General features: G+C 42.7%; 1 protein-coding gene across 10 annotated transcripts in view; it reads left to right on the forward strand.

The window, feature by feature from the left end:
- Nucleotides 1-26,375, forward strand: part of EEF2K (eukaryotic elongation factor 2 kinase) — a 53,066-nt gene that overhangs the window by 14,217 nt on the left and 12,474 nt on the right. For 3 of the 10 annotated variants that reach the window (XM_014580712.3, XM_006112791.4, XM_075899467.1), the window contains exons 2-12: nucleotides 3,957-4,281; nucleotides 11,922-12,022; nucleotides 13,677-13,737; nucleotides 15,946-15,983; nucleotides 18,318-18,489; nucleotides 19,633-19,782; nucleotides 21,594-21,726; nucleotides 22,496-22,623; nucleotides 23,152-23,347; nucleotides 24,859-24,926; nucleotides 25,688-25,765. In XM_014580712.3, coding sequence (XP_014436198.2) covers nucleotides 4,036-4,281; nucleotides 11,922-12,022; nucleotides 13,677-13,737; nucleotides 15,946-15,983; nucleotides 18,318-18,489; nucleotides 19,633-19,782; nucleotides 21,594-21,726; nucleotides 22,496-22,623; nucleotides 23,152-23,347; nucleotides 24,859-24,926; nucleotides 25,688-25,765 — 1,371 coding nt within the window. In that variant the 5' untranslated portion in view covers nucleotides 3,957-4,035. Of the gene's footprint in view, nucleotides 1-114; nucleotides 217-1,137; nucleotides 1,784-2,709; nucleotides 2,809-3,262; nucleotides 3,530-3,573; nucleotides 3,593-3,956; nucleotides 4,282-11,921; nucleotides 12,023-13,676; nucleotides 13,738-15,945; nucleotides 15,984-18,317; nucleotides 18,490-19,632; nucleotides 19,783-21,593; nucleotides 21,727-22,495; nucleotides 22,624-23,151; nucleotides 23,348-24,858; nucleotides 24,927-25,687; nucleotides 25,766-26,375 lie in introns of those variants that run through there. The other 7 variants (XM_006112789.4, XM_006112787.4, XM_006112790.4 and 4 more) reach the window with 7 other exon arrangements.

The raw sequence follows: 26,375 nt of genomic DNA on the forward strand, positions 1-26,375 counted from the left end.
TTAGAGCCAGAACTAGAGGTGAAATTCTGGCCCAATTAAAGTAAACAGAAAAAATTGTTAATTTCACTGGGGCCAGGATTTCACACTTAGGCTTTTCATTTCTGATTGCTGCAGGGAGAACATAATGAACCAATGAATCTCGAGCTTCTGGACGCACTGTTGATCCATATGGTGATGGAAGCAACTCCATGGAAGTGAGAATAATAAAATCAGGAGGTGGTCACATTCTCCTGTTAAGTTTCAGCTGTGCATGTGTCAGTCTTCAGATTTCACATGCATGGCTGTGCGCATGTTGGGATCATGCCCAGGAACTTAAGTCTCCTAATGAGTCTTTCTTTTGTTGGGTATTTCTTTGTTGTCAATTCAGTCATGATCAGATTTGTTGACTGACATCAAAATTGTAGGAGCAGCGGGGAAGTACCAAACTGCAGAATGACTAGAAAGGTCAGAGCAAGGAGGGCTGAAAGCAGCTAGAGGAGAAATGGTATCACTAATGTTATATTGTACTCTCAGTAGCAGAAATAAATAGCAAAGATATAAAAAGGGGCATGTAATCCAGCAGTCAAACGTAAAGCATGAAGGTAAATTCACTTTAATGCTCTTGTTTTTATTTCTGCTCTAAACCATTTAAACTGTCATTGCTGTGATATAGATATGAAATGCAAGTTTATACAAGTGGTGCCCATGAAAGAGATTTTGCAATAACACTGCAGCTCAGTTACAACCAAATAGTTTGAGGGGGATAAAAAACTTTAAACAGGTCCCTATTGGCTGGATGTAACTTTCATGGAGGCAGATTCTACCACTTGTGCTTGCTTGGGAGTTCTTGTACCTTTCTCTCAAGCGTTGGTCCTGGATACAGGACTAGATGGACCATAGATTCTGATCCAATTTCTGGGAATTCCTATGTTGCTCAATAGAAATGTCTTCATTATAAAAATGTCTAATTCTTTACATGTTAGTGGAAGCAAACACTTCCAGGGAACAAATGGGAGTTTCCAAGTTAAGCAAAAGATGTGAACTTAAAGGGAGAATATGAAGAGAGGGACCTCCTAGGAGGGGAGAGGCTGGGGGAATCTGTTTTAAGTGTAGAAACAGTATAAAAAAAGACATGAGGGGGGAGACAGACTCTCCTATCTGGAGGAAATCTGATCCTATAAAATGAGGTACATGTTACTAATCTGGAGTTGCTGGGCAACAAGTATAGTTGATGGGCCAAACTTAGCCCTAGTAGCAACAGGTGCAATTCCGTTGCCCCTGCAACGCCAGGGCTGAAATGTCAGTTTCTCTCTTCTAGAAGCTGTGTTTGGTTAGCCCTTATGCACTCTTGGAAGGGGTGCAGTACTGCAGCAATTGAGTGGGCACAACACCACCGTGAGAGGCGTCTCTGAATTCCCATGAGGGCATCCTGGTTCTCACTCTACCATTTCTAGAAACTCAAGCAGGGGCTGAACACCTCACTTAGGCTCAGTCGTGCTTCTGAGCAATCAGGTTTATTGAGGGCTAGAGCCAGTGGACTTGGAAGAGAGTCCTCTAATATGAGACTGAGAGGGTGTGGAGAAGTGTGTGTGTTTGGGGGCGGGGCAGGATGTAGCACCAGGAAAATGTGGAAGATCATCAAGGGCATCAAAAATTGCCTTTCGGTCTGTGCTGTGCCAAGATGGAGCTGAATTAATGATGACAATGTATCTGTTTGAGTTCTGCTGAATCATCATTAATAGTCTCTTCATGGAGATATGCATGGAAATCTCCGACCAATGCTGTGGATGGAACCTGAGCCTCGGTAAACATGTTTCCAATTGTTCCACTATTTTGTTTTATAATAAATTGCTCCAGTGTGTAACACAGCTCTTAGGGCTTCAGTACTCAGCAGTCTACATACAATTGATCTAGAATTGATGTAATTAGATACGTGAGGTGATAGTACAATAAGAGTCCACACAGAGCTGCTCTTTTTGGTGTGCACATGACTGCCAGTGTTGTTTGCTGTAGTAGCAGTTATATGTACAGAAAGCCTCTATGAAAACACTTGCTCTGAATGTCACTCTGGAATTATCGGAAAATGTATTAAGATGAATTAATCCAACATGTGATATGATTGCATCGGGCTGCTGGATTTTTGCTTTCTGCACTGTTCTGTTTGCTCTGTTCGCTTAAAATGTTAACAAACAATTATCAAAGTTTTAAAAACTGATAAAGAAGTGTCATCTTTTTATTAGTCCCATTAAATGAGCCATAATAAACTAGGTATGGAATATTTTTAACTGAGTTACATACACTATAACTTGCAATGGAACTAGATCAACTGTAATTTTAACCAGTGGCTGACCTGTGTAGAAGCAGATGTGTGTCAGATCAGAAAGATTTATAGCAGGTTGATGTTATTCTTAAGTGAGATGGATCATATTGTGCCCGCTTTTGTATAACTTTGGAACTCAGTGTGTGTGCAAGTCCTACTGATTGCAAGGGCCTGGATTGCTGAATTAATGCAGTTAATAACAGAGACTGATTCAGGGTTGTCTATGGCCAGTTTTTCCAGGAAAGTCACCGTGCAGGAATAGGGAATTGCAAAGACGTTGAGAGAATAGGAGTTAAAGGGGGGGAGTGAGCATGTCATAGTGATGAATTACAGTAATAAAAGATAGTTTGCTAAAGAGTGCTCTGATTTTTTTTTTATCTATTTCAATTGCGTGGGCATAATCTGAGCAGACACAATAAATCAATGACTGGTGGATTGATTGCTGCAGTGTCGATCCCCAGCATAGTGGAGCCAAGTCCTAAGAGTTGATGTCAGAAAAGAGCACTGAGGTATGACTTTCCTGTGCATCCCCTTCCCAACTGCACTCCTTTAATTCACTTTATTGGCTAGAGCAGCCACAATAGTCTCACAGCCTCCTTTGTCCTCACTTCACAGGACACCTGTAGCACCCTGGGTTCACATGTAGAGCAATTTACTCTGGACTGAGGATATAAAATCCTGTTTAAATGGTTAAATGCAGTGCTGACAACTTAATTGATTAAAAGTTATGGGGGGGGCTGGACTTGGGCTAGAGCGGGGGGCTGCCACTGCATCTCATGGCTCCCGTGCAGAGGCTGCCTCTGCGGGGGCTGCTGCTGCTGCCGTGGCTCCCACCCTCCCCATGGGAGCTGCCCCTACTAGCTCCTGCCTGGGGTCTCCCAGCCAGCAGTGCTGCATGGGAGGGGCGGGGGGCCTTGCAGGCTGCTCCCAGGTACTAGGTAACCATTTAACCAGCTATCCATTAACATCCCTACTCTGGATTGACTAGTCATCTGAGCTAGTAGCTGGGTAACATAAAACCCTCCTGGCATAGAGGGTATTTTCTGATTTCACCATCCCCACCCACTCTCAGTAGTTTCATAGCTCCTTTCACTGGAGTCTGTTAATCCACGTCTGTGTTTCCGTTTGTACATGATCCCCTGATGGAAAAGCTGCCTTTGGGGAAAAAAGAGGGCCTGCGCTTGCAATCCTTGAATTAGACACAATACACAGAGTTATGGGGAAGTCAATGTGAGTTTTGCCTGAATTAGAACAGTAGCATCAGCACCAAAGTTTTTAAACAAGAAAGAATAGGTATGTTCAAAGAGGGAAGTAGTTAAAAGGAGCCTGGAATGCTACTAAAGATAAACTAGATTAATCCAGTGTTATTTCCAGTCCCTAAGATTTTATATTAAATTCCCATTCTAAGCCAATTTTTCTGTATCCTGTGACACTTTTAAACTTGGGTACCTAAATTGGGAGCCCAAATCCTGCATTTGGTTGTGAGAGGCATACTTAAGTGCCCATTTTACGTACCCATGTACAGATTGATTAATTTTTGTTTGTACTGGCCAGTATAAATTTAAAATTTGTGTGTGTGTCTTTTTTTTTTTTTTTTTTTTTTTTTAAAGAACGGGACTGTTGATTTTCTTTAATTTCATTCTTTTTTCTTTCCCAGGTTCTTCTCTCATTTCGCATGTGTACTGTAACACTGGCTGCTTTAATCATTGCACGAATTAAAACCATCTCCCACAAACATGGCAGACGAGGACCTTATATTTTGTATGGAAGGTATTGATAATGCCAGGTCAACTAAAGCCATCTCTCGAAACTATCATGATACTGATAGTGAGGATGAGGACAGTTATTACATCTGTCCGATAACAGAGGATCCAGTATCAAACAAGGCTGCAAACAACAAAGTCGCCAATTATTACAGCAACTTGGCAAAAGAGGAACAGTACAGATCTAGCTCTTCTCCTCGGAGTTCATTCAATATTAGGGTAAGTGTTGGGTTCAAACTTAAATGGGCTTCTGATTACATTTATCTGGCATAAGAAGCAAGGACAAAGATTCACTAGCTGCTTCATTTCTTGTAACTAACCGTTTTCCATGAAAGTGACAGCTTTTATTTTTCCAGACTTGCAGTTAAGTCCATTAAGCCAATAACCTGATCCTACCATTGTTTCACTTACAAAACTCCCACTTGAATTCAGTGGGAACCCTATACATGGAACACTAGCAGGTTGGTGTCTGAGATGGCAGAGCTGTTGTAATTCAGCTGCTTTAAAAAAATACAAAAAACAGATGGGTTTGCAATTTTAAAAGATGGCATTTGTGGTAACTTTAATTCAGTATTATTTATCATTTTAAAGCTTGGGTCATGAGATGTGTTGTGGATGATATTAAACAAATCAATGTGCCTGGGTTTATTTGAACAAAGCCAGTCATAATTTGAGACAACATGAAAGAACATTTTTTAGACCAGTGGTTCTTAAACTATTTAAGACCGAGGAACACCAAACAATATTTTTTTTTTTATGGGAAACACCAAGGATTTTTTTGTTGGGCGGGGGAGGAGGCTTGTCCCTTTAAGGGCGGCCATTCCCCAGAGAAAAGTTGTTGAGCAAAAATAACAATAAAAAAGGGGACTTGTCCCTATAAGGGCGACCATTTTGAATTCTGTTCTCTCCGCAGCACACCTCCGACTGCCTCACGGCTATGAAACACTGATTTAGACAATTGGACTTAGATGAATTTTTTGTGATGTGCTTTCTACATTTTAATAATAGAGGTCTGATGTGAAATTCCACAGTAAATTCCACCACCAGCCCCAGACAGTTGACTAGCGTTATCCAACCATTTTAGCCCGAGGACCCAAACATATTCTGTATCTGCCCCATTCTGCTTCCCTTCCTTAAGTCTCCAGTAGGAGACTACAGGTGGATTCTGTTCCCTTTGCGTTGTCTGATCTATCTAATCTGCAGGATCTCTAGCAAATATGTAGCACCTGCATAGTTGCCCTGTTGGTTGCCGTTGGATGCAGGGGAGGTGTCACAATTTAGAGCCTCAAGGGCCACAAGAGGCCTCTGGGTAGACCCTCCTATTATACTCCTTAATTGGGAACTCTGCTAAATTGGGACATCTCTTAGCCTCTACCATTTAAAGGTGTATCATTGACAAATGTTAGCCAACATCTTCTAAGACTACGGAAAAGAATCTATTTTTAACATGTTGTCTAGCAGATGTGTAACAAGGTGGCTTGTTCCTAAGTTATAGAGGCCTGGAGATAGCGTACCTTAAATACCAAGGAGACGCATCTGAGCTGGGACTAGCTGATTCCCCTATAAAGCACTGGGAAGCTGAGTGGAGTGGAAAATGTTCAGGGATACCACATTGGAATACAGAGGATACTGGGCGTCAGTACGCTACAAAAGCAGAACCTGGAACTGGAGAATGAGACTACAGACAAGTGAGAGTAGAGGCCGGAAGGGCCTGAGCATGACCAATAAGAAGGTAGACAAATGGACTTGAGGAGACTTTTTGTTGGAATTATTTTGTTAGTAAAATCAGACCCCAAGGAGGGAGGAAGCCTATGTATGGAATGTATTTGAGAAGCCCCTTGGGGTGGGAGGTGGGGGGCACAACGGACAGAAACAGGCTGCCTACTAAGTGACCCAGGGCCATGGGTGCCTGCCTGTCAAGAATCCCCCCAGCACATTGAAATCGTAGTGTAGATGTTTTGAATACATTCGCTACTTGACGTAATCCCTCAGCTCACCAATATGGTTAGTTAGCCTCAACCAGCTACAACTGCCTTGTCTACACTAGTATTTTAACCTGTGTTAATGTAAAAATATCCCCCCCCCCCCCCGTGAAGACAAGACCTAAAAGTCTACTGTGGACAAAGCAGCTTATAATTTAAAGGGTGTTGAACTGGTTGAGTTGAAGCCTAGGAGGAAGCACGACCTTATCAACATCAGATTTTTAGAATGTGCAGTCATAGGAATCTAGGGCTGATGGGACCTCAAGAGTCCATTACATCCAACCCCCTGTCCTGAGACAGGACCATCTTAAACGTAGGCCATCCCTGACAGGTATTTGTTCAGCCTTTTTCTTAAACACTTCCAATTATGGGGCTTCCATAGCCTCTTTTGGAAGCCTGTTCCAGAGCTTGATTTCACTTACAGTTAGAAAGTTCTTCCTGTATTTAACTTAATTCTCCCTTTTGTGCAGGTTAAGCCCATCACTTCTTTTCCTTCCTTGAGTGGACATGGAGAACAATTCAGAACTGTCCTCTGTATAGCAGCCCTTAACATATTTGAAGATTTATCAGTTCAGCCCCTCTGTGTTTTTTCTTTTCTCAAGACTGAACTTGCCTAGTTTTTAAAAAAAACCAAAACAAACAAACAAAAAAAAACTTTCCTCCCAGGTCAGATTTGCTAAACATTTTTGCTGCTTTCCTTGGGATTATATCTGGTTTATCTACAACTTGCCTAAAGTAGAATAGGAGAGAGAGTACTCCAGCTGAAGCCTCACCAGTGCCAAATAAAGGGTAAATTACATCTCTATTATGTCTTTTATACCACACTCCTGTAAACCCCAGAATGTACTGCATCATGTTGTTAATTCCTGTTGCAGTTTGTGATCCACCTCGATCCCTGGATCAATTGTACAAACACCTAACCAGTTATTCCCTATTTTGTAGCTGTGCATTTCATTTTTTTCCGAAGGGGGCACTGCTTTGCACTTGTTTTTTCAGCTTAGTTTATCAAGGATCATTTTTTAATTCTGATTCTGTCCTCCAAAGTTCTTGTAACCACTCCCAGATTGATGTCCTCCATAGATTTTTATGAATGTACTCTTCTCTCCATTATCCAAATCATTATTTAAAATATCTGACCGAGGATTTTATTTAGACATGCCTTTCCATTTTGACAGCAGACCATTGATAGCTGCTCTTTGAATATCGTCTTTCAATCACTTTTGCACTCACTTTGTAGTAATTTAAGACTGACCACATTTCCCTCATTGTTAATGTTAAATGTAACTGTGTCAAACCTCTTACTAAAATCAAGAGAGAACATCATCTCCTTCTACCTATTTGTGTGTGTTAGCACATGTGAGCTAACATATCCTAACCTCTCACCTTTAAATCCCAGTTTAGACAAAGCTTTCAGTACTCCATTTAACCCAGTGGTAGCAAATTGCAATGACTGGTTTAACCAGGTATTTAATAGGTGAGAGACTTCTAGTTCATGTCTGTAAATGTAGAAGTTTTCAAATGAAATGAAATGAGCATAAACTTTTTTTGCACCGCTTATGTCTCTTCACTATTTTTAATAGCCTCTTTATCTGGACTTTAGGCTGCGTTGTTAATGATACCAAGGAGGCAAGACCAAGCTCAGCCAGTCTGAGTACTGGACTCCTGAAATAGTAATGCCAGCTTTGGTAAAAGCATCATTAAGGAGGGGACTGTAACAATATGGCTTTTCTGTAGCTATGTTGGAAGGCCTGTGCTAGGCCTGAACCAAAGCCGCCTTCTGTAGCCAGACTGAAGAGTAGCAGCTATTACTGTAAGGGCATTTCTCTATCCCTTCCACACTGTAAGGACACACACCTTGACCCAGTTCCTAGGGCTCAAAGTGCAACCCGATTAATTTATACACCCACCCTTACCCAATTCCTAGGGCTCAGGGCACGTTTTCCTGCGGGTTTTGCAGGATCTTTAGCCACTGAAAGAGCCTCACACAGTAATATCCTTATCCTCTAAACAAGTAGAATGTACATGGTAAGCACACAGTGTCATGCTCACCAATCCTGATAAAGGTAGGCAGAGTTTCCCTGTTGGCCAGGCAATATCAGTCTCTCTGGTCTTAGGCTGTGTCTTGGAGGTGAGTTCTTCTTTTCCAGGTCTTCCACCCTCCTCCTGGTCCTCTTCCAGCCTTTTCTTCCTTTTGTGGTAAAGGTGTGTCCCCCTACAAATAGAGAAATTTGTGCGGGCAACAGCATGCTCAGGTGTACAGTGTAAAAGATTCTACTTAGATTACAAATGGGCTCAGGAATCAGTGTTCAGGTCCACATCCGGAGTAAAATTTGTATGGGATTAGAGCTTTGGTTTTAGGTTTGATGGTGCTGAAATCTTGTAGGCTGTTTATGAAAAGTTTTAATCCAAAATGGCAAAATCGTGCCAAATCAGATATTGTTTTATACTGCTTACCCCTGCGGCTGAAATCTTGTGAAATGGCAACTCTTGTAAAGAGTTTGGAAATTGACTCTGACCTGAAACTAAAACTAGAAAAACAGGTTCAGATTCAGGTTGAATGCTCTAAAATCCAAAAATTGAAGGGGTTTGAGTTTGAGTTTCTACTTTAACCCATCTTCCTTGTATGTATTAAGCATTAAATACTGTATGCAGTAATACAAAACATTTGTCTACAGGTAAGGAAGTCAACTGTAGTTGCTGTAGGAACCAGAACTTTTGAATTTCTTGATTTTTATGCATTTAAAATGCTACCTGTAATTTTGCATTAATATACTTTTTACACGTGATAAATCACTGAGTGGTGAAAACAGGACAGTTCAATAAAGCATGATTTTTTTTTTTTTTTTTTTTTTGCAATAATTCTAGAATCTGATTCTGCAAAGCAACATTCACTCTTATTGGGCCTGATTCTGTCCCACCAAAAAAAATCAATGGCAGATTCTCATTGACTTCAAATTAAAGCTGTTCTTCTCAGGATCAGAACCCTCAGTCTTTCTACTGTAAAATGTCTCCAGTGCTTTAAGCCGTACTTACATATGCAGTTCCATTGACTTGAACAGATTTGTGCACAGATACCGCAAGGTTGAATTTTATTGAGGAATGTGAATTTTGAAAAACAGCTTTGTGGGTAGTGAAAAATCTGTGACGTGTCCATGCCAGCGGATTCAGACTCCAGGGCTCAGGTTAAGGAACTGTTTATTGTGGTGTAGATGTTTGGGATCAGGCTGGAGCATTGGCTCTAGAACCCTGCAAGGTGGGAGAAGTTCCCCCAAGCCAGAATGTCTGCGTCCGGTAGCTGGCGGCCCGTAACAGCTAGCGCAAGTCAGCTACGCGTGTCTAATTATAGTGTAGATATCCTAACTGGGAAAGGCATGTTTTTCAGTTGGCAAAAAAGGAAGCATTTAACTGATCGTTGTCTTAAGTACATTTTCATATTTTAATGTTTCTCGTGTATTCTTTAGAATGACACACAGCAATGATCTAAGCATGGCTCTGTGGTTGACCATAGTTGGGTAGGTTAACATGGAATCTTTCATAGTGGATGTTTTAAGCCTCTTTTTAAAAATAAATGATATTTTGATTCATTATTTTATACTTTAGAAGAACATACATTGCTCCACCCCTAGAAATCACTGAAGGAGACTGTCACCTTTAAGAATGTTTTGTTCTTTGTCATTTCTTTTGTTCACCATCATAAATACTCATTTTATTTTTTAAAATGTGTGCATAGTTGTTTCTTCACATTATTTCCTATTGTTAACAACAACAAAAGGAGATGTAAGAGTATTTTATTCAATTTATATTTAACGTTTTGCCCTTCTGTAATCTATGACACAAGAAATGTGAGGCTTGCATAATTGATGGTGTTAATGCTGATTCTCTATTTTGAAAACCAGAATACAAGTGTAGGGCTCAAACCTATGAGGTGCTGAGCACTTTCAACTCCCACTAACTTCATTCAGTATCTCTTTGGGACTCTCAACACCTTTGAGGGTGAAGTCCATAGACAATGGGGAACAGCCACTCTCCAAAGACCACAAGAAGGCCAGTTTTCTTCCTACAACCCGTGACGTGATTTCTTAGAAACTGTCAGGTATATTTCAGTGGAGCATAGGATGTGTCTCTGTTCTTAGTCAACCTGTATCTGTACATAGCTTACAAATGGAGGCTCCCAATTGCTCATCAGATCATGTGACATCAACCAGCTCTGTATTGTCATGTGACAAACAAGCATTATTTTCTTACTGATTTTATTTCATGTGTTTTTTGTGTGGCTGGGTTTTATGAGTAGAGAAAGTGTTTGGGAGAGGGAGGTGTTGTTTGCTTTTGAAACATACTGCTTTGCCATTGGAATAGGAAGGACCTGTTGTCAGTTGAAAATGTAAATTATTTTATAAAAGTCCCCAGTTTTATACAATATAAAGCATTTGTGAAGGATGTTCACTGCTGATATATGTTTGTATTGTAATTTTTTAGTTTAATTTATTAAAACAATTAAAACAATTTTTAAATATTGCAAATTCAGTGACAGAAGTGGTAAACAGTGATCCAGAAATCAGTATTTCCTACACAGATTCAGATTGATAACCTGCGCCCTTTTTGCCAGCTTCTAGGTGCTGAATGACTCCAGCATGCTGCTGAACCTTCCTTTACTCATTTACATGAGTAGTGATTGAAGGTGCTTGTCATCTTGCAGGATGCACTCAACACTTTGCAGGATTAGCCCTCACGGGCCCTCGACATTGTGTATGTGAAAATAGGGGGACAGGATAAAAGTTAAGAGAAAAGCATTAGAGTGGCTTGTGAAACAGCTAATGTATTTTCAACATATGGATTTTCAGTGTTACTGTGACTTGATGGAGACTAAAATAGCTACTTGTCTGGAACTATAATAATCATCATCATCCATTTTTCTTACATAACTCCTTGCTTTTCCTTTTGCATCTTGTGGTGAGCTTAGTTTGAGGCCTTGGTTTTTGAAAAGCTTTATTTTCCTTGATATTATTGTACAAAGCAGTTTGTTCTTTATTTGCACTGATAGGACATGTTGCTTCCAATTAAAATATAATCCTCACTAAGTAAATTTTCTAACATTAACATTGGTTACTAAGTGTGATTGCAGAGAGCTGTTATAAATGATGAAAAGTACACAATTATTGCATTTTGTGCACATTATGCTCAGTTTATATCTGTGTGTATTAGACCAAATTCTCGCTTGGATTTATAGTATTGTAAATCAAATCAAAATCTAGTGCTTTACATTTCTGTACTTTTAACACTGCACTTGAAACTGTAAAATGTGGGAAGGTGTTTTGCACCCAGTACCAATTAGAGCAGTGGGCCCCAGACAGGGGTTTGCTCCCCTAGAAGAACAAGGGTTGTGACAGGGCTTACACCAGCCCCAATGAGGCAGAGGGAGGGAGCAACTGCCGTGGAACATAGCCCCAGCTGCAGCCTCAGCTTCTGTCACTGCTCCCAGTCACGGCTCTGCTCACAGCCTTGGCCGCAGCTCTGGCCTTGGCTCCCAGCCCCAGTCTTGGCCATGGCTTTGCTCCTGGCTGCAGTTCTTGGGGAGAGGGTATAGGCAGGTTCCCTTATGGGCAAGGGGCAGTGTGGAGGGAAAAGTTTGGGGACCCCTGAATTAGAGAGAGGGGAAGGGAATGAAACGAGAAAATGTGGCTCTTATCCTTTAAAGAGACACATGCGGGGTGGTCCGTGCACTCGTTCAGTACCCCACTGACTCCACGTGAGTACAGGGGTCTTCCTGCATATTTTTCTTTACAACACTGAGGCCCAGATGTACAGAAAACAATGTGATTATAAAGCTTGTAATTGTTGTTTTGATACAAATAACCTTATAGTTTTTAACTTCTGTAGGAAGCCTGGAGACATGCCATTCAGAAAGCTAAACACATGCCTGATCCCTGGGCAGAATTTCATCTTGAGGACATTGAAACAGAATATGCCACGCGTTATAGGTCTGTAGATGTTTCTACTTTTAATTGTGACATTAAGCAGATTCCATTGGGTTACATGTGTATATTTCAAATAATTGTTCCTTTTTTTTAGTATACGGTTTGTACAGTTATTTTGCTAAATAAGAGCAATCACTTTACTGCCATGGATATTATCTAGAAACTACTGAGCATTTATAAAGACTGTAGTCACTCAAAATATAGTGTAACATAGTCTCTCCCACTTTAGCAATGCCTAAAAGTTCCAGCATTGCAAGAATCAGGCAGGAAGTAAATGAGAAGGGTGTTGCTGACTGACCTATAAATATTCTGTAGAACTAATCTGATAAGGAAAGTAACAAAATCATTATGGCATCTGAAGCCTATAAACAGTTCTGCTAGTTTGTAATGCTCTGTGCCTATCCTGAAATAGTTTGTTTATGTGGGCACGCAGCACTGCTCCATGAGGCTGGAACGTAAACCCTTAAAAGGAACAGAAGAGCATAGCAAAATATACGTGCTGAAACCAGTCCCTGAGCTGCATGTGGTGTTTTGGGCACTCGTTTTGCCAGAGCATTGGCACTGGCACAGACACGAAGCATTTTGAATGTTTTGAAACTTGAGGAACTGATATTTATTTCCTACTTCTGCATTGTTACTAATGAAAGTACTGTTTGAGGGTTGCTGAAATAGCCAGATAAAAAGAGCAGGATTTGGTTTTGCTTCCCCTGAGAGCTATGCTATTTAGGCTGTTGAGAAAAATAATTGGTAAATAGAAAGGCTGAGCTGGCATGTTTTTGAGGGTGGGGGAGGGAAATCTATCCATGCTGGTCAGGAGAGGCAAGCTAGAAACCATCACGTGTTGCTAATACAATTGTCTTGATTCTTAGTTAATCCATTCCTGTAGTGGGGAAAAGGAATTAGGAGAATAGGGATAAATCCATCTTTGTACTCCTTATATTCCTACGATTGTGCTCAGGCATATCCAGCTCCTGGTGTAAAATTTAGTAGCCTTAAGGCTACTCTGATTCATGCTTTGCTTCTCAAGGCTTCTGTGTATACTGGGAGGCAGAGAATAACCACAGTGCAATGAACTCGGCTCATGCCTCCAGTCCATCCCTGTACCAGGGCCTGGGAGCAGGGCTGGTGTAGATTTCTTATGCCATTTTTGCTCCAGCCAAGCAGTGTGCAGCAGATATTCTCAGAGGACAGTTTCCACCCTGTTTGCATTGCCAGAGCAGCCAGGAGGAGCTTTAACATACAGTAAATCAGGCCCGTTTGGTAGTGTGGACAGAGCTACAGAGTTTACACGGGATCTGGAGTAGAAGGATTTTTGCTGGCCAAGTCACAGTGACCTCTGAGGAGGCTTTTTGAAGTGCTCATGCCTAAGTCCTGGGTGAGAGGGTATCAAGGCTCAGAGTTCTGTAGGATAGATCGGAGAGAAGAACCTTACATCAACTCCGCAGTCAAATAGGATCAGCTGTGAGCATTTTGGTTCCTTGAGCATTTTACTAACTCATCTGATGGAAGTGGGTCTTACCCACGTAAGCTCACAATACTATACATTTTTGTTAGTATCAAAGATGCTACAAAAGGACTACTCATTGTTTTTAAAGTTGCAGGCTAATACGATTACCCCCCTGAGACTTAATAAGAGGCATGGCTTCTACTTTTGCAGGTACAATGCAGTTACTGGGGAATGGGTCGAAGATGAAGTTCTCATTAAAATGGCTTCACAGGTATGAACATGTTTGTCTCTGTCTTTCCTATTTAATAGTACAGTAGACTTCCGATAATCCGGCACCTTTGGGACGTAGGTGGTGCCGGATTATTGAATATGCCGGAATATTGGGAGGTATTCTGGCGGGGGAGACTGACGAGTCTGCTGGGATCCATACTGCGTCCGGGGGGGGGGGTGTGACCGGGGAATGGTGCAGCGAGGGGCGAACTCTCTGCCGTTTTGCAGGAAGGCGGGGGAAGCCCTGCGCTGCCGCCAAGTGTTTCCGGGAGGGGAGGGGAGGGGAGGGGAGGGGAGTGGGCTCCCCACCCCTCCAGACTGCAGTAGTTATCCCCGAGCAGAGAGGTGAGGGGTGGCGCTGCGGGACCTATCTGGGAGCACCCCAGCTGCTCTGCTCTGCAGCTTCCCCAAGTCCGCTGCTCGTCAGTTTCAGCAGCTGGGGTGCTGCTGGGTTGGTCCCGCAGCGCCGCCCCTCACCCCCCTGCTCGGCGATAACATAAAGTTTCATTCTGATATTAGTCACGGAGCATGATTGGGTTTCAATTCTATTTTTCCTTTTAGCTGGATAAGGGTAATGAATAGATTCTTATCGAATAAATGGATATACAGTAAAACTCCAATTGTCCGGCATCCAGTGGTCTGGCACTCCTGATAGTCCGGCTGGCCGGAGCACTTCTGGGTTCCAGTTGGTGCCAGACTATCGGGAGTGCCAGACCACTGGATGCCGGACAATTGGAGTTTTACTGTAGTAGTAGTGGGGATATTTATTAGTCCCCTCTTAATATAGATTAAGCTAGGGAAAGGTACCTAGTGGAGGTTTAAGAGGCTTCCAAACCTCAGGATCGTTCCCTTTTTTCACATTATTCCTTTGTTTCCCTTAAGGTTTTGTGTCCGTACTCTTCCTTTCAGTGGAGTAGAGCATTATGAACAGGCAGCTCTTCCCCAGCCCAGCAGCAGCTATGCAAATGCCAACCAGAGAGGAGTGACCGTGAGGCATTCACTTTAGGGATGTAATAGTGTAGCCGATTAACCGATAAGTAAAAGCTTATAGGTTAATGCTATCGACTACATGCATTTCTCTCCCACTCCCTCACCAGTACACTTTTTTGCAGGCTGGCCAGCAGCCCGGTTCAGTCCTGGCTTTTGATGGGTCTGGTACCTACTGCTGCTGCAGCTCTGCATTTAAAATATATTAGGAGCCGGGCGGACAGGCAGCCTGACTCAGTCCCATCTTGCACTGGTTCCGGGAGCTCAGACTACCCTTAGGGGCTGCTGCCACCCTGCGCTGCTGCCTCTTTATCAGAGGCAGTAGCACTGGGCGACAGGCACCTGGTCTGCAAGGACCATTGCGGACCAGCTCCTGCCTGGCACTGCGCGCCGCTGCCTCTGACACAGAAGCTGCAGTGTGAAGTGGCAGGGGGCTCCTCAGGACTATAGAATAGTTGAGTAACCGATAAGAATTCATGAGGTTACTCAACTATTCAATTAACTGATATTTAACATCCCTAATACACTTCCCACCAGGAGCTGAGCATGCTGCCCTCAGCACTCCCAGCTCCAGCTGGCCTGGCTGCTTTGGGCAGAATCCAGGACTAATACACAGCCCGCTGCCTAGCATCCTGGCCAGCCTTGTGTTTGAGACTTCCAAATAATTTCTGCTTTTCAGGGGCGAAAAATGGGCCTGGTTTCCTGCTCATGAAGCCAGGACCACTATTATCTCCTGCTTAAAACAAGGAGTCACTTGAGAAGTTTTGGAAGCTGCTTGGTCTGCGTGACTGTAGAAGTGCATGGTATTTAGAGTGGTGTCAGCCTGCAGATCACATTGATCACTCAGAGATAAATTTGGGCTTGAGAATTTTGAAGTCAGCTGTTTTGGGCGGTCACAAATCAGCTAACTTGAGCCTGAACAGATATTTGGAATTGGATCATAAAAAGCAAAAATCTGTCTGTCCTGCAGAGACATTACAGATCCCATGGCACTTTTCCTAGAAGAGAGTGATTTGCCCCATATGCCATTCCCCAAATTCCCCTTCCCTGCTGCTTTTGGCCAGCTGGTTACCACCCTCCATTTCAGAAAAGGATGCATTTCAAGCGCTGGTGTACATGGGTAATTTGTGAGGTGCCGGGATATCATGCAAGAGGAATGGGGCTGTGGAAATGTCACGTACTGATTAACTTTATAAGATGACTGTCTTTGGATTTTTTCCAGCCCTTTGGCCGTGGAGCAATGCGGGAGTGCTTCAGAACGTAAGTAGCCCCCAGCTTTTTCTTCTTGGTCGTGTTTCCTGTTGTGAGCGCAGCAGTTTTGCTGTAATTGTTCTTTTTTACAAGAAGGGTTGGAATGGAGAGAGAGTAAAATTCCCTGCTGGGTGAAAGCATGACTAGGTGGAGAACCACATTACAGCCTCTGTGGGTGGGCCAAATTGTGCCTGGTCTTTGCATGGGTGTGCAAGGAAAGGAAGATGCAAAGAGCCTCCTAGCTGTGCTCTCACAGAGTCCAGGCACAACTGTTCTCTCTTTCTCCTTGTATCCCACCAGCGCTCTAGTCACCGCGTAGGGGACAGATCACAGAAGAGACAGCGCGCTGCATTCTCCTACTCAACTTGGAAAGCCCCGGGGGGCCACAGTGATACTCACAGTACATGCTCTATTCTGATTGCTGCACACTTGCATGTAGATAGCTTTCCCCCACATGGTTTCCCTCCTTAGAATGCTAAGGAAAGGTGCTTAGTAAACAGTGGAGAGTACAGAAGAGCATGTGATCAGGCTTCTCTTGGGCAAAAAAGAGTGATTCCCTGGGAAGCCTAGCAGCTCTGAAATCCCTGTTGGAACTCCTATACTCTCACCGTTGCCTGCTTACCCCTTCCTTTGAGGATGTGCATCATAGCCACTCTGTGTCTTCCCCAGCAACAGCAGTGTGATGGGCTCCCTCCCTGGGCAGCAGTTGCTCGCCAGTATTTTTGCTTTGAACTATTTTGCAAGAAGATCTTCTCATAAACTCTCCTCTACTCTACTCTTGAAAAGAAGAGTTTAAATGGCACTGCTTGGTTCCCAAAAATGCCGTTCTGCAGGTCAATAAGAGAGGTTCTGTGAACCATTGTTGGCCACTGGTCATAGTTTGAGAACCACCAGGGGCTAACTGGACATGACTTCAGGTGCTACTTCACCACCTTCTCCTCCTCCTCCTCCAGAGTGCCGCTGTACACCCTCAGTTTGGCTAGGAGCATCTTCCTGATAGCACAGGTTACTGTTTCTGGTCTGTCTTCATAGCTTTTGCCATGACCTCTGTTAAATTAAAACACCCAACAGAAAGACCATGCGCTCCCTTCTTTCTTTTTCCCTGTGTCCTGTATGACTAGGCATGGCACACACTGTGGTTGGTCTGCTGGGGAAAGGTGAAAGAAGAAAGCAAAGGGAATGGAGGGCCCCACATTCAGAAGTTTTGCCTGTGAAGTCTAGAAACTCATTGGTTTTTTTTTTTTGGGGGGGGGGAGGTTCTTGTGTTTTGCTCCCCCCCACCCCAACCTCCCAATCACTTTCATTAGTTAGCATCCAGCAGTTATCCTGCAATCACTCTTTCTTCACTCTTAAGTGTTCATGTCTTAAGGACTTTTATATTGACAGGGCCTTAGAGGTGCAGTGAAAGGAGGACTCCAAGTTGCAGTATTTGTTCCTAGCCATAAGGTGATTGATGTGTTACATACACAGCAGTTTGCCCTTAGAGGAGCAGCCACTTTTAATTTTCTACAAGCCAAAGAGCTTGGTTTACAACAACTGCTAGGCTGTGTCTAGAATGGCCAGATTTTCCGGAAAATCAGCCACTTTTCCGGAAAAACTTGCCAGCTGTCTACACTGGCCGCTTGAATTTCCGCAAAAGCACTGACTTCCTACTGTAAGAAATCAGTGCTTCTTGCGGAAATACTATGCTGCTCCCGTTCGGGCAAAAGTCCCTTTTGCGCAAAACTTTTGCGCAAAAGGGCCAGTGTAGACAGCTGAGATTTGTTTTGCGCAAAAAAGCCCCGATTGCGAAAATGGCGATCGGGGCTTTTTTGCGGAAAAGCGTGTCTAGATTGGCCACAGACGCTTTTCCGCAAAAACACTTTTTGCGGAAAAGCGTCCGTGCCAATCAAGATGCGCTTTTCCGAAAATGCTTTTAACGGAAAAGTTTTCCATTAAAAGCATTTCCGGAAAATCATGCCAGTCTAGACGTAGCCCTTGAGACAAACACCCCTTATCTCATGCATTGGTTTGAGTCAGGTCAGAAGAGAAGCGAGAGGGTAAGGAGAAAGTACTACATTATAGCAGCTGAGCCATGAGGTTGTTCTGTTATGTTGCAGGCTGTCTTTCAGTGTTGCAAAGTGTTCTTACAAGATCCTGCTTTTTCCCTCATCCCTGATGTGTGTTCAAACTTTGTTGTTTCAACTGTAATATCTGTTCAGACTCATTCAGATACTGATTTAAGTTGCTATTGAGGGAAGAATTTAGCACATTGAATGTTGGTGTTTTGGGAAGTGAGGGAATGGGGAATATTGAATCCAAGTTCTCAGTTTCCCTTTTATCTATAATTCGTTTGCCTTCCAGGAAAAAGCTGTCCAATTTTTTACACACGCAGAATTGGAAAGGTGCATTTAACTATGTTGCTAAGCGATATATCGAGACTGTAGACAGGGATGTCTACTTTGAGGATGTACGACTTCAAATGGAAGCAAAACTTTGGGGAGAGGAGTATAATCGGCACAAGCCACCAAAACAGGTACCACAAAGCACCAAGAGACCCAATGAGCAAACAATTCAGATTTTCTGTTTTGAGGGGTGACTTTTCAAAGCAATTCAGGTGGATTTATCTGTGCAAATCCCATTAAGGTCAATGCCAGTTAATTACTCAGATAAAGCGGTATGGCTCATAATGGTTTTACTGTAGTTGCATTTCAACAAAGATAATGCTAAACATCTCATGCATGCGTCTAAGGCCATTGTATGCAAATATCTAACCTACCATCAGAGAATAGGCAAAAGCAAAGTTAAGTCATTTTAGTCAAGATTTCTAGACACCTTTTCTAGGGATATGCCTGTTCTCATAACAATCAGGGATGCTACAAAATACATTTGTGTTTGCCTAGCAAATATTTAATAGATGGTATTTCAAAGGAGGCAAGACCTCCCTCACACAGAGGTCTGAGGAATGGAAAAAGAGTCTACCAACAGTGGAAACTAAAGCTTTAGAACCACATGTATGGCTCTGGATTTACTTTTTCATGAGTAAACCAGCCATATCAGAGGGTTCAATAGGCCTTTATTGCTAAAGCAACATCCCCCTCCCCCCACTCACTTTCCAGTGACCTTCATTTCGAGCTGAAATGTACTGGCCATCAGGAGTTTCTTTACCTCTGAAAACAAATCAGCTGGACTAAGTCACTTAAAGTGACCTGTGTTGGTTTCTCCTGTGGAGGCAGGGGTTTCTGAAATCACCCTAAATTTGTGACAAGTAAAAGATGAAGTGGGTCTTCGCTCCATTGCTGTAGTGCTATTTGATGGGTGTAAATTAGCAAATTGTATGCCATGTCCCTCTCTGTGTGAATGCAGGTCTACAGATTGTTATAACATACTTCAGAAGTGCCCAGTAAAAAAATCATATGACTGCTAAAAGTTTTTTCCAAAGGATTTGTCTTTGTGCTTTCAAGCAAAAAGAACTGAAATTGTTTTTCAAGGGACTGCTGCTGCTTTATGTAATTCTGCCAGTAATCCCGAGAGCACATGACTCTCCACTCTCATTGTTAAATAAACAAGTTTTTGCAAATGTTCACTGACAAAGTTTACTTAGCTGCAGAATTCACATGTTTTATTCTTAATTAGAACGGAATCCTCATTTGTCAGAGTTTCTTGCTTCCTTTCCCAGGTTGATATAGTGCAGACCAGTATTATTGAAATGAAGAACAGACCTGGAAAGCCCTTGTTTCATTTGGAACATTACATCGAGGGGAAGTACATCAAATACAACTCAAACTCTGGATTCGTACGAGATGACAACATTCGCCTTACCCCACAAGTGAGCCTTTAGTGCTGCTTAGAGTACTCCCTGCTTGTTGCAGGGATTTGCTTGGCTTGACTGAAAGATCCACTTGTTTTTGCTGGGAAAAGACATTTTCAGATCTTCCAGAATGGCACAGAATTAATGTATCCGGTTACAGCTTGGGCTCTTTTCATTTAGGGCCAGATCCTGCAAGATCCTGAGTACTTCCTGAGGATTACCTAGACCACTCAGCTTACACAGTCTTCAGTGGGAGTTCAGGGTGCTCAGCACCTCAGTGAAAGCATTTAATACCTTGGAATATTAGGCCTTATTGTAATTAGTATCCAATCTTAGCAGGGGCAGATTTTGCAAACTCAGGTTTTTAAAAAAAATAAGGGTTCAAGCTTTTAGATCCTAAATGGTATTCTATTAAATCAGTATAATATATAACATAAAGGGCCAATTGATGTAAATCAGCATAGCCAATTAACACCTGCTAATTCCTGTCTCTGAGAGAGTGAACCAGGAGTAGTTTCTGTAGCAATAAAGCAGCTAATACAAATAAACCAGCAACCCATGTGATTCAGTTAAATCTCATGGTTCTAATAAAAGGATTCAAACAAATATTAGAAGGTGCCACACAGGCAGAATTGTAAACATTTTTCATATTCACCTCCTTTTTTTAATGTGGATGGAGAGTTTGTATCGTGGCTGGTTTTTTGTTTATTGTGGAATCTGCACTATCCTTTCAGCGGCTGGGAACAAATGTTTTCATAAAATTTGCTGCACTAAAATATTTATCTAAAACAAGCCCCTGCAGGGCCCTCTTGAAGGCCTTCCCAGGAGATGCCAAATGTCCCAGCTGTCTGCAAAAGAGCAGGATTATTTTTGTGCTTGGCATACTTTAAATGCAATATTTAAAGAGCCCACTAATATAGGCCATGTCCCTGAACCCCATAGCCCTGACATCTGGAGATGCAGGGTTCTTAGTGTCAAGCTTCTGTGACCCCTCACCCTGCTGCTGCTTTCCTTAGTGCCATCCTTTGCAACAGCTGTTTCTGAATTCCACCTTTAAAAGAGGAGGGCTCCATGGGAGGAGGGAGTGAGGCATATACCCCCTCAGCTTGTCTGTTTGACCTTCCCATTCTTGCCCTATAGCCCATCCACTCCCCACTATGTGGGATCCAGTATGGAGGACCCCCCTTTCCATATTGGAGATTTGCATATAAAGGTCTTCTCCCCATGTGGATTCTGGGGAACAAATCTTCCCCCACCCCACCCCCATATTTAATTTAAGGCTTATGCCTTTGTTTTTAGTTAGTATTTTTCACTGAGGATAATGCACCTTCATGTACAATCTGCAGAGTAATATTCAACAATATTGTCAGCAATAGACTTTGTTTCTTTCCTGCCTTTGAGTTAAAATTACAGGCCACATGCCAAATCCTACTGGCTTTCCTACACGAGCTTTCCTGTTGACGTCTTGTGAGTAAGGCAACCAAGATTTGCCACCAAGTGTGGTCTTAGATTGATTCTGTCTCAGAGGGCTGTGCCCTGCTCTTGCAAGGGTTAGACTCTGATGTAGTAGGACTTTTCCATCTCTAGCTATTATCCTTCTATTTACACTGGGCCTAAAATACCAGTGGGTTATTCCAAATTTACATTGGTTTATCAGTGGTAAATCAGGCCCAGGATGTTATAATGAACTGTTCTTCAGGAGTCAGTGGAAAAAATTGAGAGAAATATTCATGCATCTTATTGTTTTGAATAAAATGAGACTTAAGTTTGCCCATTTATATTGTTTTGAGTTCCTTCACCACCACTTAATTATTTACAATTCCCCACAGGCCTTTAGCCACTTCACATTTGAGCGCTCAGGACACCAGCTCATAATTGTTGATATCCAGGGAGTTGGAGATCTTTATACCGACCCTCAGATCCACACGGAGAGTGGCACAGACTTTGGAGATGGCAACCTAGGTAAAATCGACAATGTTAGTTAATGTTTTGCTGAACATTTTTTTTCCATCTAAGCCGTCTGCTGAGCAGCACTAACATGGCAATGAGAAGAGCGGGCAACTTCCTGATGATCAGTTGGGAAACTTTCACCTTAAGTGTGCTAATTTGTGCTGTGTATGAGAAAGTACCCCAATCCCATGTTATGCTCTGCAAAATTATGGATTTAAAATAGAAAAGTTGGTCTTGACTCAGGGTGCCTGTTTTAAAAAGAAAAACATTTTCCATGTCCTCCCAGCTTAAACCAGTTAAGTTTGAGATTAACAAACTTCCTGCAGAGTGTGAGTAGTGAATCCCAGCCATTTAAATTCCATGCCAAATCACTACAATGTATGCAGCAGAATGGATGGAGGAAGAACCTTGTTGATGGTTTAAGCTCCAGTTGCTCTCATATTCAGATCTGCCTAGAGATTGTGCCAGTCTTTTGTCTAGGATTGAATTTTGTCCTGTTTTTTTTTAATTGATTACTGCAATATATCTTACAAGTATTAGAACCAGAGCTTTTAATACTTTAACATTTTGTAAATGATGTTTTAGAGGGATGATAGAAAAAAGTTACCATAGATTTTAAAACAGAAAGGGTGTGTGTGTGCATGCATGCGTCCGTCCCTCCCTTCCTCCCTGTGTCCCTAAGAAAGAGAGAGAAATAATTTGGAGGAAGGCATTCAGGGCTTCTAGAATCTATTCTCTCACTGATTAAATTTTTCTTCTCTAAATTCTTTTATATCTCCAGGCGTACGGGGTATGGCTTTGTTCTTTCATTCTCATGCCTGTAACAAGATTTGCAGAAGTATGGGACTTACACCTTTTGATCTTTCACCTAAAGAGAAGCATGTCTTGGATCACTGTAACAAACAGCTTGTAAGTTTCTTTGTGCAAAATACAGTAGTAAATAAAATACAGTAGTCTGATGCTGACCTATTCACTATTGGTTCCTAAATTGCTGCTATAGATCTGAGCATGAAACTCTGTAGCGCATTCATACAATAGATCTTAAAGCACCCAAATCATGAGTAGGTTCTGAAGATCAGGGTGACAACAGATAATTATGGGAACAAAGACTCACATTGCTCATTCTGTAACTGAACAAAACTCTAGTTGTTTTCTACGGGAGTTTTACTTGATTGAAGAATGCAGAATTTGGACTGTAATTTTGGGATGAAGTTCTGGCCCCGTTGAACTCAATAGCAGAACTCTCATTAACTTCAGTGGGGCTAGAATTTCATTTGTGTGTCTTTTCCTTTATATGTATCTGTATGCATGACACGTATACATGTATTTATATGCATGAGCCCATTACTAAACATTTGTGTGTGTTCATATACATACCGTATTCAGAATAAAGTGAAGGGAAACATGAGTGATAGGTTTTCCTGTTCCTTTACCAAGGAATCTGCTCAGACAATTCTGCGTGGCACAGAGGAAAAATGTGGCAGTAGCCGGGTAAGAACAATGTCTGGTAGTCGGCCTCCTCTGCTTTTCCGCCTGTCTGAAAATTCTGGAGATGAAAGCATGAGTGACGTGGCATTTGACTCCTTACCCTCTTCTCCCTGCTCAGCAACACCACATAAAATGGACACACTTCGTGAGTGAGCCACCTGCCTTCTCTGTATTCAACTTTGTGAATGTTAGTTTTGGGCTTCTAGGCATTTTATTTTGAGTGTCTGGTTTTATTTATTCCAGAAGTTCCTCTTCCACCATTGCTATGTCTAAACATATTTCTGCCTAGTAATAATTAGGGCTGTCAGTTGGCGTGTGTTGACACCTGCGATTAATGCCGTCCAAGAATAACATGTTAATTTTGTTAACACTTTGATCACAGGCGTTAATGCTGCACAGCCCCTTTGAAGTGACACTGTGGTGCTTCAAAGGGGCAGCACAACACAGAGGCTGGGATCAGCTGGGGAGTCCCCAGCTGACCCGGGGCTCCACTGCTCCTTTGAAATGCAAAGAGGCGACATTTCAAAGGAGCAACCACCTCTCAGTTGAGCCAGGGATCAGCTGTGCTGCTGCTGCCCCTTTAAAACGCCCCCTTCATGTGTGTTTCAAAGGGGTAGCCCTAGAGCCCAAGGTCAGCTGGGGACTCCCCAGATGATCCTGGGCTCTGCGTAGCAGCGGAACCCAGGGTCAGCTGGGGAGCCACCAGCCGACCCCAGGTTCTGTTGGTGCAGGGAGCCCAGGATAAGCTGGTAGCCCCTAGCTGACCCCGGCTTCCACTGCCGCGCAAAGCCCAGAATAACCTGAGCAGTCCCCAGCTGACCCTGGGTTCCGCTGCCGTGCAAGAGCCCACAATCAGCTGGGCAATGCTCAGCTGACCCCAGGCTCCAGGGCAGCTGCCCCTTTGAAACACTAGAGGCAGAGTTTTAAAGGGACAGCTGTTGAGCCCGGGGTTATCTGGGGACTCCCCAGCTGATCCCGGGCTCCCAGTGGCAGTGGAACCCAGGGTCAGCTAGGAAAATGCTGCGCAGAGCCCAGGATCAGCTGACCCCAGACTCCACGGCAGCTGCCCCGTTGAAATGCCACTTTGGGGTTTCAAAGCGGCATTGCCATACAGCTGTGTGGTGCTGCCACTTTGAAGTACCCCTTCCCCCTCCTCTTTGCTGCCTCTATATAATAGAGGCAGCAAAGGCGGCGGGGGGGGGGGGGGGGAGGAGGAACAACTAGTCTTTAACTTCCCTACTGAGGATCAGCTGGAGTGCCCAGCTGATCCCTGGCTCCCTGTTGTGCTGCCCCTTTGATGCGCCACCACAGTGTTTCAAAGGGGCAGCGCTGCATGGAGCCCGGGGACAGCTGGGGACTCTAGCTGATCCTGGGCTCCATGCAGCGCTGCCCCGTTGAAATGCCATTGTGGCATTTCAGTTTCAAAGGGGAGGCACACGCGATTAATCACGTGATTAATTGCAGTTAAAGTTTTTGATCACTTGACAGAGCTAGTAATAGAACCAAAAACATGTCTGTATTTCAACTTGTGTCTTCAGTTCTTTGAGGATTTTTTCTTGAAAACCCTGTAATAGAAATAAGATGGTTACCCAGAGCTTCTTCCTGGCACATCATCATCTATTTCCAGAATAACAAAAACAAATTTATTCTTCTTAGAATGGCCTGTGTTTAACGAAGTGGATAACTTAGTTCACAAGGACCATGATCAGCTTGATAACCAAAGGGTAAGTGTTTTTCTGAAAAAGGATGAGTTTGCATTTGCTTCAGTAAATGTCTCTAAAGGATTGCCTGTGGCCATCATTCAGTAAAAACAATAAAATCTGTGTGCCTGACCTCAGTGCTGTGGAAGGCCATATAAGTTATATGCACCAACTGTCCCTAATAAAGGGACAACATTTTATATATTAATCAAATATATCACCATTTATTTTATCTGTTCCTCTAGAGTTAATTTATGCCCAACACTTTATAACACAAAGTAAAGATGTCTATTTCCTTGCCCTAGTATAATCTTTCTGGGGCCTCTGTGGCATGGATTTCATCTCTCTGAATGCCAGTTAGAAAAACTCACTTGACGCTTTTTAGGGTATTTTGTTAGGAGGGATGTAAAATCCTGATTTAATCAGTTAACTGTTAAGTTAACCTAATATTTAACCAGTGGAGCAGGTCTCCGCTTCCAGGCACTGGTTAACCGGTATCCGGTCAGTCTCACCCGGGGAGGGTGATGCTTACCAGGTAACCAGTTAACCGGTTACCTAGTCACATTCCTAGTTTTTAGTCCAGGCAGGGCCTTAGCAACTAACGTTGCTACTCCTACTTAATTGGATATATAGCATCCAAGAGAGGACACACAAACCATGTCAACCTCCCTCAGGCCTCTTGGCCCTCACTGAAGTTAGTGGAAGTTTGAGTGTCTGCAGGATGAAATCCTTACAAGAAAATATACTGATAACTGATGTTGTGCGACCATTTTGGTCTTCTGTAGGACTCTGAAAATGGTGGTGACAGTGGGTGCCCCAGTGAAAAGAGAAGTGACCTGGAAGATATGGATCATCGAGATAGGGTAAGTTAGATCTGTATTTTGTATTTAACAAGGCCCCATGGCCTCATGGGGCAGTTCAGTGAAAGAGTTTAAATTTTCTCTTTGTTCTATTGATCTGACTTGTGCAATGGACAGCAATTAGGAAGGCGTTCCCATAAGTTTTAAACTAGATTAAGTTCCAGTATGTTAATTGCAGTTGCTTATAGGGAATTAGTATTTCCAATATTACCTTAAAAATACTCTGTTTGATTGCATGTTGTTTCTTGAGGTGCTCTGCATTGCGGTTTACAATTGTGAAAGGTTTTCTGTTAGAATAGAGATCTGTGAGTATGGCTGACTTTCAAAGACTGCTATTGTCTCACCCCCTGCTTTCCAGGTCTGCTGCATGTTATATGACCTGAAGCAGTGCACAGGTTTAAGTTTCAGTCAACTATTATCACACTTGTACAGAATGTCTATAGGGCAGTTAGTTACTCTTACAAATCGTACGATTTTAAAGAAATATTTCCTATTTTAAATAGCTTTTTTGATTGGTGCAGAGCAAATACGACTGTGCTTAACGTTTTGTCAGATATTTTGCAACAAAAATGTCTTCTTTGAGGAGACAAAAGATGACGTTTTTGTCTGTCTA

Source organism: Pelodiscus sinensis, chromosome 16 (assembly GCF_049634645.1).
Source record: "Pelodiscus sinensis isolate JC-2024 chromosome 16, ASM4963464v1, whole genome shotgun sequence".
Classification (NCBI taxonomy): Eukaryota; Metazoa; Chordata; order Testudines; family Trionychidae; genus Pelodiscus; species Pelodiscus sinensis.